The sequence below is a fragment of the Chiloscyllium plagiosum genome, chromosome 9, assembly GCF_004010195.1.
Source record: "Chiloscyllium plagiosum isolate BGI_BamShark_2017 chromosome 9, ASM401019v2, whole genome shotgun sequence".
Lineage (NCBI taxonomy): Eukaryota > Metazoa > Chordata > Chondrichthyes > Orectolobiformes > Hemiscylliidae > Chiloscyllium > Chiloscyllium plagiosum.
In genome coordinates this window covers 39,356,119-39,372,206 of record NC_057718.1, presented here as the reverse complement: position 1 = coordinate 39,372,206, position 16,088 = coordinate 39,356,119, and the positions used below count along the sequence as shown (strand labels likewise).

Genomic DNA, 16,088 nt, shown 5'->3' with positions numbered 1-16,088 from the left:
ATTTCTGTGGCTTGATCCTCTTCTGACTATGTTTTGGGGTTTGAAGGACTGCAATCATCATGCTGTAACCAAAGTAGGCTTTCTATTTCATAAGTTATGTTTAATGTGTTTTCTCTAAAGTGCTTGAACGTAATGAAGAGCTGCACTTTTTCAAAATGCTCTCCTTGTGATGCTTCATATTGACATTTGTACGGTAGACTCTTTATATTTATGCTCTATTAACTTGTGCAGTGGAGAAGGTTGGAGAAAGATTCTGTGCTATTCTATGTAACACAGTGTTTCTAGTTAACCTCAGAGAGACAGAGAATCACTGAACTATTACAGCACAGAGGTGTCTGTTCTGCTCATTATCAGCAAAAGCTCTGCAAAACTGTTTTACTATAACCCTGTACATTCTACGCTTTCAGAAAATAATCCAGTTGCTTGTTGAATGCTTTGATTGAACCTGCCTCCATTATGCTGTCAGGCAATATATTCCAGACCTTAGCCATTTGTTGCATGAAAAGGTTTCCCATTTTGTTTCCATTGTTCTTTTGCCAATTACATTAAATTTGTGCCATTGTCTTCTTGATCCTTCATGAGGTAGGAACAATTTTTCCTTATCTACTCTGTCCAGATCACTCAAGATGTTGAATATCTTTGTCAAATCTCCTCTCAACCTCCTCCTCCAATGAAATTAGTCCCAACTTTTCTAATCTAATTATATAACTGAAGTTCTTCTTCACTGAAATCATTCTTGCAAATCTTTCCTCACTGTCTCTAATGCCATCATATCTTTCCCAAAGTGTGGCTCCTAGAATTGGATGTAATATACCAGTTGAGTCTGACCCAGTCTTTTATACAAGTTTAACATACCCTCTTTCCTCTTTCACTCTCTGCATCTATTAATAAAGCCTAGAATGTTGTATGTTTTGTTAATTGCTCTCTCAATCTGTTCCACAACCTTTAATGAGTTATGCAGAGGTACACCCAGGTTCCTGGTTTAGATTAGATTCCCTACAGTGTGGAAATAGGCCCTTCGGCCCAACCAGTTCACACCGACCCTCCGAAGAGTAACCCACACAGACCCATTTCCCTCTGACTAATGCACCTAACACTATGGGCAATTTAGCCTGGCCAATTCACCTGACCTGCACATCTTTGTGACTGTGGGAGGAAACCGGAGCACCCAGAGGAAACCCACGGGGAGAAAGTGCAAACTCCACGCAGACAGTTGCCCGAGACTGGAATTGAACCTGGGACCCTGGTGCTGTGAGGCAGCAGTGCTAACCACTGAGCAACCGTGATGTCCACAAAAAACACACACGTTCACAGCCGAGAAATCGTTAGGAGTGAGAACAGAAAACACCCTGTCCCTGGGTGGTTTCAAACCACCAACCTTTTGGTTAACAGCCAAACACGCTGACCAATTGCGCCACAGAGACAGATGACAGGTTTCCTGCACCATCTTTAGAGTTGTACCTTTTCTTTTATATTGTCTCTCCATGTTCTTCCTATCAAAATTAATCACTTCTCAATTGTCTGTATTGAATTTCACCTGCCCATTTCACTGACATGCACTTCTGAATTTACATATCATCTACAAATTTTGCCCTGAGCGTAGGACATTAATAAAATACTCATTTTGATTACTTGCAATCAGATTGAACCATTTACTTACAATCAAAATAAAAAATGTACAAAGGTTGTTTCTAGGATAGCCAGTGTGTCATATTTAATGATATTTTGTACAGTTTTAAGGTTTTTTTGACCATTTGTAAATCTGTGTATGCACAGTGTGTGGCTGATGACAACATAAACACTGCATGACTTATTTTACAGTGTTGCATAAGAAACACCCATGTAACCTTTATTAATTGTATTGATGTGATCAGATAAATGCTACATAATTGAACTGTCACCTGGTGTGATAATTAGAAATGGTAGTTCACACTTGCAAAATGAAATAGTGTATAATTTGTTTGAATTTCTTGAAATACATGCAAAATGTGAATAATATGCACCTCAATCTGTGGGTGACTTTGAGTCCTAGAAGATATTTTCACAAGTCACATAGAGTACTGTGACTAGTTCTTGGTTGCTGTTCTATCTTAAGGACAGTGCAGTCGTAACTCACTAATATTCAGATATTGCCTCTTATCCTTGCACTTTTTATGATACAGGTACTTTGTTTTATATCCGTTAATAGTTGAATTTTCCAATAAAAATTCAAATAGCATGTTGCAAGATTCTAATTTGCATATCTAATCAGACAACTAATTTTTCACATTTTTGCTGTCATACTAAGCTGGTGATGGATAACTGTGATAAATGTTTCTTCCATGCAAAAAGGCATAAGGTTTGTTATGAACACACACCAAAATGTCCATTAGAGGGTGGGAGGTGGTGTAGTGATTAAAAACTAAATATTTTGGACTGCAGCTCAAAATATTTACATTGTTTTTGCAGTGGCAAATTTGGAAGTTTGTGGAACACTTCACAATATTTATTTCAGGCTTCCACACTGTAATTGGGAGTCAGATTTAAATTGAACAGTTGCCATATGGTTTTCTAAGGAGTCAGGAAACCTTCAGGAGAAGGGAATCAGGAACCAAGGTTAAATTACTTTTATAATGCTTCTTATGGGCCAAGAGGTGCAGGAATTCTGTATCTAACTTTCCCTGCTGCTGATTGCAATCACCGTCCACCTAAGCCTGATCTCTCACTCACCCTCATGTCTGTACTGGCATCTCTGTCCTACCAAGATCTCTTGCTCTATCCCATGGTGATTTCTTTACACTCCACTCTCCAATAAGCCCCAATATTTCTCTCTCTCCCTTCCTATCTCCTTAATGACCTTTTTTCTCCATTCCAATCTCTTGTTTTTAAAATTGTCTATTAAATATCAGAGGACTAAAAAGCTCTGATGTATAGCTTTGGAAATATTAAAATGCTTTGTAATTTTAAATTTTATTTTTGAAGTACATATATATTAACTGATATGTATTATGTCATTTTGCAGGGCATCAGCAGTCTCTTCAGCTCCCTCAAAGTTGTTAGGCTTCTTCGCTTGGGCCGAGTAGCTCGGAAGTTGGACCATTACATTGAATATGGAGCGGCTGTATTGGTACTGCTTGTGTGTGTTTTTGGGCTTGCAGCACATTGGCTGGCTTGTATCTGGTACAGCATTGGGGATTATGAAGTGATCGATGAAGAATTAAACAGGATCAGAACAGATAGCTGGCTCTACCAATTAGGAGAAACCATAGGAATGCCGTATCACTTTAATACAAGTGGGACGGAAAAATGGGAAGGTGGACCAAGTAAAGACTCAGTGTACATTGCCTCACTCTACTTTACAATGACCAGCCTCACCAGTATTGGCTTTGGTAATATTGCTCCAACAACCGATGGCGAGAAGATTTTTGCTGTGGCTATGATGATGATTGGCTGTAAGTATATAAAAGACTTCACATTCAATATATTGACTGCATTCCATTTCTAACTTTTATAGTCAGATGTTGCAAGTTTGTTGGTTTATATGAATACTATGCAGTAAGAAACATTTAGATGCAGTGCTTTCTGGACCAATGTAACTTGCTGTGTGTAAAAATCAAAGTTCTAATCTTCTATAGGCACAATGTGAAATAATTGGCACTAAGTTGCATAAGAATTTGTTTACAGGTCGAAACAAAGGAGAAGCCAAATTAATCAATAGCATCAGAAAATGATTGAAACATGAGGAATTGAAGTTATGTAGTTTGGTTAATTTGCTAATGGATGGTTCCCAAACAAATCTGGTCATCTGTATCAGATAGGCATCTGACTGTTATTCTGCATGTTCAAGCATGGACACACTCACAAGGCACTTAGGTGGAGATCTCAGATGATAAAATTGATATATTGCTCTCCTGGAAGTTGTATCTAGCTTTAAGTTATTATTTGCCATTAATTTGCACCATGGGTATGTAAAGGTTTCCAATTGCTCACTCTATTCCTTTCTACTTTCCTATTCTATCCAAAACATGAAATAAAGGAATGATGGTATTTGTGAGGGAAGCCAATACTGACCTACACTATCTTGTGTTGGTTGCTGATCACCTGCTCTTTGACACAGTGGAAGTGTTTGTGGTTCTTAAAAACCATTACTGGAGATCCAGAAGGCTACATGGTGTAATGAGTAATGTCTTGCCCTTTAGGGATCCCCATTTTGCTGAAAATGTGCAGTCTTGCTTTGCTGTAATTTTCCTGCAGGCAAAGTCCTGAAGGTGTTTGCCCCACATAATAATACGTTTTCTGCATTCTGTCCTATAAATTCACTAATGTTGTTGACCTTCCCTGTGATAGTTTGAAAAGACCTAGAGGTAGCAAAGTTCATTGTTCTACTGATTTGCAGCTGATATCTACTGGTTTGATTCCTGCACATAATTCCCAGTCTCCTACAACAACAGAATCTGGGAAGGGAGTTGTCCTACGATATGTAGGTGAGTATAGGTCTATGTACACTGCTTTATCCAACTTTGAATTCTCTCTCTCTCTCACCCTTTCACTTGATTCCTCATCTTCTGAAAATACTCAAAAAACATCAAAAGATTAATTCTGGTATTCAGAATTATATTGTAGCCATCAGAAATATATTGTGAAGCATTTCTTTCCTGAAAGGCCCAAAGTGATGGTCATTATTACCTATTATCCCCCACTTCCAATAAAAACTAGAATGCTTCAGTCATCAAAAGCGAGCAAGAAACTACTGCAAATGTAGTTCAAGCTGAAATTAGGTAAAATGCCTAATTTCTTGCATCTTGTATGGCTGTTTCATTCTACTGGAACAGATTGTTAGAAAGTCTGTCTTAAGTTAAATCAGTAATTTACTCACATATGCAGGTGTCTGTGCTATTAAGAGTGTAAAATGATTTGCCAACAAGGAGACAACTTTCCATCAGGTAAGAGCTAAAAATTCAATTCCAGAAGACAAACAGCAAGAATTTTTTTTTGCCATTTCAGAAAATGCCTTTCATTAGGGTTGCTTCAAGCATTCATCTCCCTAAGGTAGAGTAACTTGAAAGATGAAGGAAATGATTCTGAAAAATTCATTCTGGTAAAAATACTGATAGATCACGAACTAATTATCTTTGTCGTTCTGAGCTGGAGTATGTGAGGAGGTTTTCATTAAACAGCTACGTCATTAGGGAGACATATTGATTAGTTAAATTGTGGGAAATATTTCTATAATGTTTTTACTGCTATTGAATAAACGAAAGCAGAAAAATCGAATTTTTATTTTTTGATTTAATCATGAAGCTCTTGCCATATTTTAGGCTTGTATTGCTAGTGTGTAAAACAGATTCGGAAAGATTGTCAAGTTACTGTAGCATATTCTTTACGTTTCATACACTTGTCAAGGCAATAGGATTTCTATACACTAAGTGCATTTTCAAAAGTGCAGGCTGTAATCAGCTGTATACACATTGAGATACTGGTCCTTATAATTCTGCATCATACATTTGGCATCAATGCAGTGATTACAATGCAATGATCTACATATGATTTTCATTTTCAGTTATTCACCTGCATTATTTGAACAGAAAAATCGTTTACTATTATGAGTTTTGAGAAAGTGGAAATAAGATCATAGTTCAAAACTGCAGCTACCATAACTGGACAGAAATAACAAAGAGATTCTAATGTGTACTTAACTCTACTACTGATCCATTCTTTTGGTCAGTTTGAATAAAGATGAAGATATACCAGTAGTGTTCTTTTGGAGAAAAATGTCTTTTGTTGGTGCATGTTGTATTTGGAATAACCTAGCACTAGAGAATAGTCAGAATTTCTTGGCTGGAAGAGAAAAGGAGAATGGAAGAGGTCACTAAATGCTACACGGGGAGAGGATGATAACAGGTTGAATGACTTGCAACCTGCATCACCAAGAAGCATGAACGTTTTAAGCAATTAAAATCATAACCTCACTAAGGCATGGAAATGATGCAAGTTAAGGGAAGGAATGGATGGCTAAATGCACAGAAAAGGTATGTGATTGAAATAGATAATAAGGCTAGGATTCTCTTATGCAATCATAGCTAAAGTAGGATGGGAAGGGTGTAAAAAATGAACAAAGATTCAGGTGCCATGCTTATAAGTAAAAGGATGCCAGGGCAATAATCAGAGCTGGCTTTTAAAATATATATCCACATACTAGTATTGGCTTTGCAATTGCTATACGAGGTTGGATCTGGAATGATAAGGTAACAATCCATAAAAGATGAAGAATTTGGGCACACATCTTTGGTCCCTAGATAGTTGGACACTGGACATACCCTGAAAGATACACATTGGTACCTCTTGAGGCACTGACCCTGTGGGAATTGCCCGTTGAGTTCAGGCTTTACATAGACAATTGTCTGAGGCTGGAATTCTTCAAAAAGGGAGGCATGATGGCTCAGTGGTTAACCCTGCTGCCTCACAGTGCCAGGAAACTGGGTTTGATTCCACCCTTGGGTGATTGTCAGTGTAGAGTTTGCACATTCTTCCCCGTATCTCCATGAGTTTACTCCAGGTGCTACAGTTTCCACTCACAGGTTAGGTGGATTGACAATGCTCAATTGCGCATTGTGTCGAGGAATTTGCAGGCTAGGTGGATTAGCCATGGAGAATGTGGGGTTACAGGGATAGGATGGGGCATAGGTCTGGATGGGATGCTGTGTGGAGCGTCAGAGTGGACTGTAAGGACTCTTGGTCTATACCCGATGGAGTTTAGAAGGATGAGAGGGGATCTAATTGAAAATTACAGAATACTGAATGGCCTGGACAGAGTTGATGTTGGGAAGATGTTTCCATTGGTAGGAGAGACTAGAACCCAAGGGCACAGCCTTAGAGTAAAGGGAAGACCTTTTAGAATGGAAATAAGGGAAACTTCTTTAGCCAGAGAGTGGTGAATCTATGGAATTCACTGTCACAAAAAGGCCAGTAATTGAGTCTATTTAAAACTGAAATAAGTAGGTTCTTGCTTGTCGAGGGGATCAAGGGTTATGGGAAGAAAGTGAGAGAGTGGGGATGAGAAACTTGTCAGCCTTGATTGAATGGTGGAGCAGACCTGATGGGCTGAATGGCCTAATTTCTACTCCAATATCTTATGATCTACATCACGTTAAAACACACGGACAATTGGCATTTATGACCCACGCTACCACCATGAGAAACTCACCTGTGTTCAAAAAGTAGTTCAGCTATTCAGCCCATTTGCAGGGAGATCCCCTCTCATCCTTCTAAACTCCACAGAGTATAGACCTCGAGTCCTCAAACTTTCCTCATATGTTAAGCTTTTCATTCCTGGGACCATTCTTGTGAACCTACTCTGAAAACATTTCCAGGGCCAGTTCATCATTCCTGAGATATGGGGCCCAAAACTGCACACAATACTCCAAATGTGGCCTGACCAGAGCCTTATAGAGCCTCAGAAGTATATCCCTGTTTTTACATTCAAATCTTCTCAAAATAAATGCCATCACTGCATTTTACCATCCTAAGTACTGACTCAACCTGCCAGTTTACCTTGAGAGAATCCTGAACTGGAACTCCAAAGTCTGTTTGCACTTCAGACTTCTGAATTTTCTCCCCATTTAGAAAATAGTCCGTATCTCTAGTTACTGGAGCATGTCTCCGAAGTGTGCTGTTCTGCTGTGTGCTGATAACAACCTGGTCTTTTGAGGGAGCAGTCATTGTTGCTAGATCTTTGACAAGAGGTAGGGAAGATATATTTGTCATCTGCAGATATTTCTATGTGCCCTACATCACAGGCTGATCAGAAATTTAAAAATTCACAGGATCCAGGGGAATAAGTGGCAAGTTGGATCCAAGATTTGCTCAGTATCTAGGAGCAAAGTGTGGTTGATGCATGTTTTTGTGACTGGAAGACTGTTTCCAGGCTAATTCCTCAGCACTTAGTTCTGGTTACTCCATACATTAAAAAAATTCCATCCGGAGTCTTCCGCAAGGGAATTGTCGTAGAAGATGCTCAATAATCATAGAGTCAGAGAGTTATAGAGATGTACAGCATGGAAACAGACCCTTTGGTCCATGCCGACCAGATATCCCAACCCAATCTAGTCCCACTTGCCAACACCTGGCCCATATCCCTCCAAACCCTTCCTATTTGTATACCCATCCAGATGCCTTTTAAATAATGCAATTTTATTAGCCTCTACTACTTCCTCTGGCAGCTTATTCCATACATGCACCACCCTCTGCATGAAAAAGTTGCCCCTTAGGTCCCTTTTATATCTTTCCCCTCTCACCCTAAACCGATGCCCTCTAGTTCTGGACTCACCCACCCCAGGGAAATGAATTTGTCTATTTATCCTATCCATGCCCTTCATGGTTTTATAAACTTCTGTAAGGTGACCCCCCAGCCTTTGATGCTCCAGGGAAAACAGCCCCAGCCTATTCAACCTCTCCTTATAGCTCAAATCCTCCAACCCTTGTAAATCTTTTCTGAATCCTTTCAAGTTTCACAACATCTTTCAGATAGGAATGAGACCAGAATTGCATGCAATATTCCAAAAGTGGTTTAATCAACATCCTGCAGAGCTGCAACGTGACCTCCCAACTTCTGTTCTCAATACTCAGACCAATAAAGGAAAGCATACCAAACGCCTTCTTCACTATTTACCTGTGACTCTACTTTCAAGGAGCTATAAACCTGCACTCCAAGGTCTCTTTGTTCAGCAACACTCCCTCGGACCTTACCATTAAGTGTATAAGTCCTGCTAAGATTTACTTTCCCAAAATTCAGCACCTCACATTTATCTAAATTAAACTCCATCTGCCACTCCTCAGCCCATTGGCCTATCTGATCAACATCCCATTGAACTTTAAGGTAACCTTCTTCGCTGTCCACTACACCTCCAATTTTCGTGTCATCTGCAAACTTACTAACATACCTCCAGTGTTCATATCCAAATCATTTATATAAATGACAAAAAGTAGAGGACCCAGCACCGATCCTTGTGGCACTCCACTGGTCACAGGCCTCCAGTCTGAAAAACAACTCTCCAAAGCCAGCCTGTGTCTTCTACCTTTGAGCCAGTTCTACATCCAAATGGCTAGTTCTCCCTGTATTCCATGATATCTAACCTTGCTAACCAGTCTCCCATGGGGAATCTTGTCGAACGCCTGACTGAAGTCCATATAGATCACGTCAATCGCTCTGCCCTCATCAATCCTCTTCGTTACTTTTTCAAAAAACTCAATCAAGTTTGTGAGATATGATTTCCCACGCACAAAGCCTTGTTGACTATCCTAATCAGTTCTTGCCTTTCCAATCCAGTCCCTCAGGATTCCCTCCAACAACTTGCCCACTATCGACCTCAGACTCACAGGCCTGTAGTTCCCTGGCTTGTCCTTACCACCTTTCTTAAACATTGGCACCTTTCTTAAACATTAGCCAACCTCCAGTCTTCTGGCACCTCACCTGTGACTATTGATAATACAAATATCTCAGCAAGGGGTCCAGCAATCACTTCTCTAGCTTCCTACAGAGTTCTCTGGTACACCTGATCAGATCCTGGGGATTTATCCACCTTTATGTGTTTCAAGACATCCAGCACTTCCTCCTCTGTTAAATGGGCATTTTTCAAGATGTCACCATCTATTTCCCCACATTCTATGTTTTCTATGTCCTTCTCCATAGTAAACACAGATGCAAATACTCATTTAGTATCTCCTCCATCTCCTGTGGCTCCACACAAAGGCCACCTTGCTGATCTTTGAGGGCCCCTATTCTCTCCCTAGTTGCCCTTTTGTCCGTAATATATGTGTAAAAGCCCTTTGGATTCTCCTTAACCCTATTTGCCAAAACCACTTTATGTCCCCTTTTTGCCCTCCTGATTTCCCTCTTAAGTATTCTCCTACTGCCTTTATACTCTTCTAAGGATTCATTTGATCTATCTTGTCTACGCCTGACATATGCTTCTTTCTTTTTCTTAATCAAACCCTCAATTTCTTTAGTCATCCAGCATTCCCTACACTTACCAGCCTTTCCTTCCACCCTAACAGGAATATATTTTCTCTGGATTCTCGGTACCTCATTTCTGAAGGCTTCCCATTTTCCAGCCGTCCCTCTATCTGCGAACATCTGCCGCCAATCAGCTTTTGAAGGTTCTTGCCTAATACCGTCAAAATTAGCCTTCCTCCAATTTAGAACTTCAACTTTTAGATCTGGTCTATCCTCAGTAGAGATGTAAAATAATAAATGGTTAAATAACAAGTGTTGGTCTTCTGATTAATGTATTGTGGTTAATATTTAGAAAAGGTGAATAAAATAATTATGATATTATAATACCACATTGTAAAATGTAGTACTACTACCATCATGTAGGCTCTCACAATTTTGAAAGTTGTCTTCACAATAGGAGTACATCTGTGCTCTGATTTGATTTGATTTGATTTATTGTTGTCACATGTACCTAAATGCAGTGAAAAATTTTGTTTTGCAAGCAATACAGGCAGATCAAGGACATAACAGATCATTTAGACAGAGTGAGGCATACAAAGTTGTATCTGCACAAGGGAACAAAAGCAAGGTCAACATTAGATTTGAAGTTAGTGAGGTCTGTTCAGTAGTCTAAAAGCAGGGAAGAAACTGTTCTTGAACTTATTGATACATGTGTTTGCTTTGTATTTTCTGCCTGATGGAAGAACAGAACAATCAAAAAGGCGTCTTTTTTTAATGTACATGCTTGGCCAGATTTACTCTTTGGAACCAACATGTTGGATGGGTTACTGCCTATTGTATCCATTCAACCTGGGGAGTTCCAAATGCAACTGTTACCCTTTCTGAGGGCACTAAACTTCACCCACTTCACAGTCATCCACTGGTATACTCTTTGCAAGCAGTTAATAGGAGAATTGTACTTTACATCTATCTGCTGCTAGCAGCATAAGCTTCTCCATGGCATTTCTAGTTTTGTCTTCAATGCCCATGAGTGCAAATATTCAATTACGCAGCTGCTAGACATTACGCCCGAAACACACCTTCGTGCAACTACTTGTGACACAGATTTCAATTCTGTTAAAACCCAGATAGGATTGGTTGGCCAGGATCAAACCCATGTCTTCTGAATGAAAGCCTGATATACTATTCCTGTACCATTAGATCAATCTGGACTGTAGAGATTAAATAAATATGAAAATATTTAATTGTTATTAAACATAACTTAAGTTTTAAAGGGTTACCTGATGTAATCTTAATCATTTACACAAATACCTTTTTAAACAATATTTACGTCAACAATGGTCACATTAATTAATAAAGTTCAACAAATTTTAGAATGCTCAGAGGGTGAAGATTGATGTTTGTGGAAGATTGTTCCAGTTGTTAATTGTTCTAGAGAGATAAGGAGTTGGCAAAGGAAACACATTGGTTTGTTTACAGATGGAGCTGTCAGTTATGAGCTCTTCAGGCTCAGCCACGTTTTGGTCTGATGTACTGTTTACAGATATTTAATTGTCCATTCAAAATGTTATAGTGATATGTCAATCTGTGGGCCTTTCTTTAGTTCTGGAGGCTGTGCCAACCTAATGTCATGACCAAATAAGAGACACTATTCGCTCATGAATAATTGTTTCTAACAAAAAGAGCTCCAAGCATTTAACCTTCTCAAAGACATAATTCTTAAAGCAGAATATAATTCCCAAATATCTAAGTCCCAATCCTCTAGATGTGGTCTAAATGATGTCTGGGTTATCATTTACTTCGCTGTAGCTGAACAGTGGTGAATGTTCTATTGCATGAATCCAAACATTTTTGATGCATTGGAGGCTACTGTTGCTGTTTTTGTACATTTCGTTTTAAATTAAATTGGGTGTGGATTCCTAAGTAATGTCATTATTTTGTAACTTCACGTGGGAAATAATGCATTGTGTATTTGAGTGCTGATTGATGTTAAGTATTGCTTATTTGTGTGATATTGCATTTCTCAACATTGAATTTTTATTCTCCATATATTAGCCCATTTGACAAGTTATTTAGATTATTTTGAAGGCAAAATTCATCGGCAGCTTCAGTCTTGGCTATACAGACTGGGAGTCATCTGCAAAGAGATTGACCTAACTTGCTATTCCATCTGGATGTCATTTATAAGGAGAAAAAACAAGTGTGAGCCCAGAGCAATAACTTGACGCACTCCATTGGAGATTGGTTTCAACTTTAAGACTTTACCATTCACTGCGACTCTTTGTTGCCATTTGGTTAAAACAATATTCTTACTCATGGTCTACTATCTCCTCAGGCTCCATAATGATTTAGATTATCTAGTAGTTTCATGTGTGGTACGTGATCAATAGCATTGGAAAAATCTAAAATATCTACACCTACAAAGGTGCACTTGTCAAGGTTATAAGTCAGATCATAAAGATGTGTTGTGATTCTGTTGATTTATGAAAGGCATGCTAACTCAACAATAAGGATATTCTGTCCTTCAAAACATCTCATCAGCTGACTATAATTAATGTGTTCTAGTTACAGGAAACACTAGCAAGTGAAATAGGACAGTTGTTTGTTGGAGCAGTTCTGTCCTGAAAGTTGGAGAGATATTATCTTGCGGCAGGGTGACAGTCCTGCTTTCATGGATTGTTGAAAAATATGCTGTGCCTATGATACAAACTCACGTGCTGCAGTTGTATGTGTTTGGTTTGCAAAGTTATCAGGACCACAAGCTTTGGAGAGATTGTTGTTATGAAGGAGTTTCTCAATTTTTTAAATGTAATTGTAACATCAAGCATATTCTTGTAAGCTTGCTCTCATACTAGACTCCCACAAAGGCACATTGATTTCTTCCTTGAAAATGCTCTGAAACTGTCAGCTCAAGAGCTTCAGCCCTTTCCCGGTCATGCAGTAAGAACCTGTGTATTTCAGTATTATCCCTTTTGGTATAATGCTCCTGTAGAACTTCCTGGAATTTTCTGTCCTGGCCAGTTCAATTTCATATTTACAGTTGGCACATTAAACCTCCCTGTTGATTGCAGTTTGACACTGTTCAAACTTAATCTAAACTTCTTGTTTCTTGGAAAGATCATTGTTTCACCAAGGCTGTTTACACTGAGTGTTATTTGTCCTTCTTCGGACTTTCTTTTTGAAATAGACTGTAAACCATGGAGTACTCCTTTTTCCAGTAGAAATTTTGTAAGAAATGTGCAGATTTATAAGATTTACACATTTGGTGAGCCCTGTCCAGTTCTTGCACACTGAGTTGCTCTGAGGAGAGTTGTTGAAAAGCTGTTTTACCATCTGTGCAGCTTGGCTTGAAGGCATCAACATTGAGAGCTTCCCACTGCAGCACTTACCTTGGTCTGTTTTGGCACAGTGATGCTTTATGTAATGCTCATTCAAGACTGCTGAGTGGTCACTTATCTCAGGATGCGTGTTGATGGTCTTCCCATCCCAACCCAAACCAAACCTCTTTGATTTTCTACCTTTCTTTGCTCTTTTAGGAAATTCCTTAAAACCCGTCTCTTACCAGGCTTTTGCTCACTAGCTGTAATATTGTATTTTTTGATTAAGTCTTAAATCTTGCTTTATAATAATCCTGTTAAATGCCTTGGGCGTTTTATTGTGTTAAAGGCATTATATATGCAAGTTGTTGTTGCTTGTATGTATCTGAGTAAATAATAGTAATGTTAAAAGGCAATTACTAAACAGAAGTAATAAATATGAATGTTAGACATTTGTGCCACAAATGATTTTTCTGATAAGAATTCCATTATCCGTGGGAAGGGGGCTGGTTAATTAGTTGTCTAAATAGCTAGTGTGTGGTTCATGGTAACACCAATCGCATCAGTTTTGATCCCCATTGCCTGGTGAGGTAGACCTGGAACTTGTCTCTACTGTCTGCTTCGTTTTAAAAATCATGGCATAAACCATGGTTTGGAGACCCTTGAATAATTGAGGATGCTATCTGTAGTAAATACTGAGTCTTGAAACATCCAAATAGCACCAAGTTTCCAGAGATGAGTTCAGTCAAGTTTTCTTATTTAGTGTACTGCTAGTTCTTTTCCAAATTCCCTCAGGATGGTCTTTTTTTAGATGAAGAAATAACCCACCTCATTCATGTACAGAAGGCTCTACTGTATGTCATTTAACCAGGTTCATGGTTCAAAGATATTTCCTTTTAATAGCCAGTTCAATCAGAACCTTTTATATAGCAGAAGTGACTCAAAAATACACTGGAAATCCTACCGAAGGCTGTTGCCTGGAATACATTAAAATTTTGCAGAGTAGTTAATTGGCAACTCTATCACTTAATTACGATGCACAAACTGTCATTAGAGGTACAATCAAATAAAATGTTAAGCTTAACTTGAAGCATTTATTTTAAAATGTGTTTTATCTCCATTGTTAATTCAAACGTCCAAAAACTTACTGCAAAGGAATGTCCTCTATGAACATTTGTATCTTGCCACTTTTACAGTTAACTGTCAAAATGTATTGCAGTGAAACCTTTTGTGCAATAATGTTCATTGCATAGCCTGAAAATCCAAACTTGTTTTACTGTCTCAACTGAACCCTAACCCTAACTCTAATCATTATCAAACCAAAGTTTACAGATCAAAGAAAAGTCAAGTTCAATGTTCGTAATTTAAACTGTACTTGTCTTTATTCTCATGCCTAGATTATTGCTGTAGCCCTTTAAATTTAAATTAGGCTCTTAGTTGCCTACAACTTCCAATAATCTCCAAAAAAATGCCTTTCCATTATGTGCATAATGCAATTTAACTGGATCTTGCTGCTTCCATCTATTGCTGGAAATCAGTTATTCCAAAAAGAAACTAACCTAAACTAATATGTTCTCTATTAGGTTTCTAATACACTGCTGTGAAGAAAAGTGATATAGCATTATAGATCATAACTTGTATAATGGCAGCTGAAGCTGGAAATATATTTGATTTCTCTAATAGTAAGCAAACCATAAACAATTAATTTTAATTCTGATGTGAACAGTTTGCTTAACTGATGCTCCAGTTTATGTAGTCTCCCACATCACAATAAGCCAGGCATGGATATTGTGCTGTTAAAGAATCTAACAGAAATTTATTTCAACTATTATGTACAGACATTACTCAGTCTGGGCTATAAAATTACACCAAAGGAGCATGTGTCCAGTGGAGTATCATGCTTCAAGTAATTATTGGTAAGATGAAGCATGAGATCTTTAGATCTTTTGTCACATGCTATGATACGTTGATGAGCAGGTCACTTTGAGGCATATTGACATACTGACTGTGAGACAGAACACATTTTCCTTTCCTCAAAAGTTAAAATCTTACACTAAAGTAACATACATGGCTGTGTATTGGCAAATATTGTCAATTTGATAGTCATACAAACAGGTTAAACGCATTTGCATGACTAACATTTTAAACTTCAAGGTAACGCTTCTGTGGTTTGAGAGCTCATCCTGATCCGATGAATGTTTATTCATCTTGAAAGGAATATGTTGTTGTCTGTTGCACCTGTTTGACAGCTTGTTTGTCTTGTCACTGATTACTGTCACTCAACATCATCACATAATCATCAGCATTGGACTGTTCTTTCTCACTCTCTTCACCTATGTTTGGGTTATGTTGCACGTCGGTCTGAATTGGCTTCTGTTCCTTTGCAGTGTAGTAGGATGATCAGGAAAAGCTTTGTATGATCTAGGTTGGTTGCTTTGCTGCTATCCAAGTATTTGGATTTCTAACTTGCACTCTGCCCAGTGCATAGCTGTGATTGTTCTCTGCTTGCTCACTTGTTGTGTACCTCTTTCATTCTTATCTGACTTTGAAGAAGAATGCCCTGTGCCTCAGGATGGCTAAATAATTTGTTGCCGGGTAAGATCATTTGCATTGCCCTTTGAACATACTGGAGGATGGTAATTCCACTTCATTGGTGTTACATGAAAAGCTTTGCTTTGTTGGTTGTCACTTAATGATTATTGACTTAATAGTGCGTCCTACACATTCTGTTTGACAATTTGAACATGGACTGTAGAATGATGAAGTGATATGGGTCATTTCTTATTTAATGCCACATATCTTAAAGTGGTTTATCAGTGTGTTGTATTCAATTAGGACTG

At 38.5% G+C, this 16,088-nt stretch overlaps 1 protein-coding gene and 1 non-coding gene across 3 annotated transcripts in view; one reads left to right on the top strand and one right to left on the bottom strand.

Annotated features, from left to right (window-relative positions):
• Window positions 1–16,088, top strand: part of kcnh1a (potassium voltage-gated channel, subfamily H (eag-related), member 1a) — a 283,339-nt gene that overhangs the window by 63,275 nt on the left and 203,976 nt on the right. The window contains exons 7-8 of one of the 2 annotated variants that reach the window (XM_043695751.1): window positions 47–73; window positions 3,002–3,431. In XM_043695751.1, the coding sequence (XP_043551686.1) occupies window positions 47–73; window positions 3,002–3,431 (457 nt within the window). The remainder of the gene's footprint in view (window positions 1–46; window positions 74–3,001; window positions 3,432–16,088) is intronic. The other variant, XM_043695750.1, reaches the window with a different exon arrangement.
• trnan-guu lies at window positions 1,351–1,424 on the bottom strand. The gene has a single exon. It is a non-coding gene; the product is annotated as a tRNA-Asn (tRNA).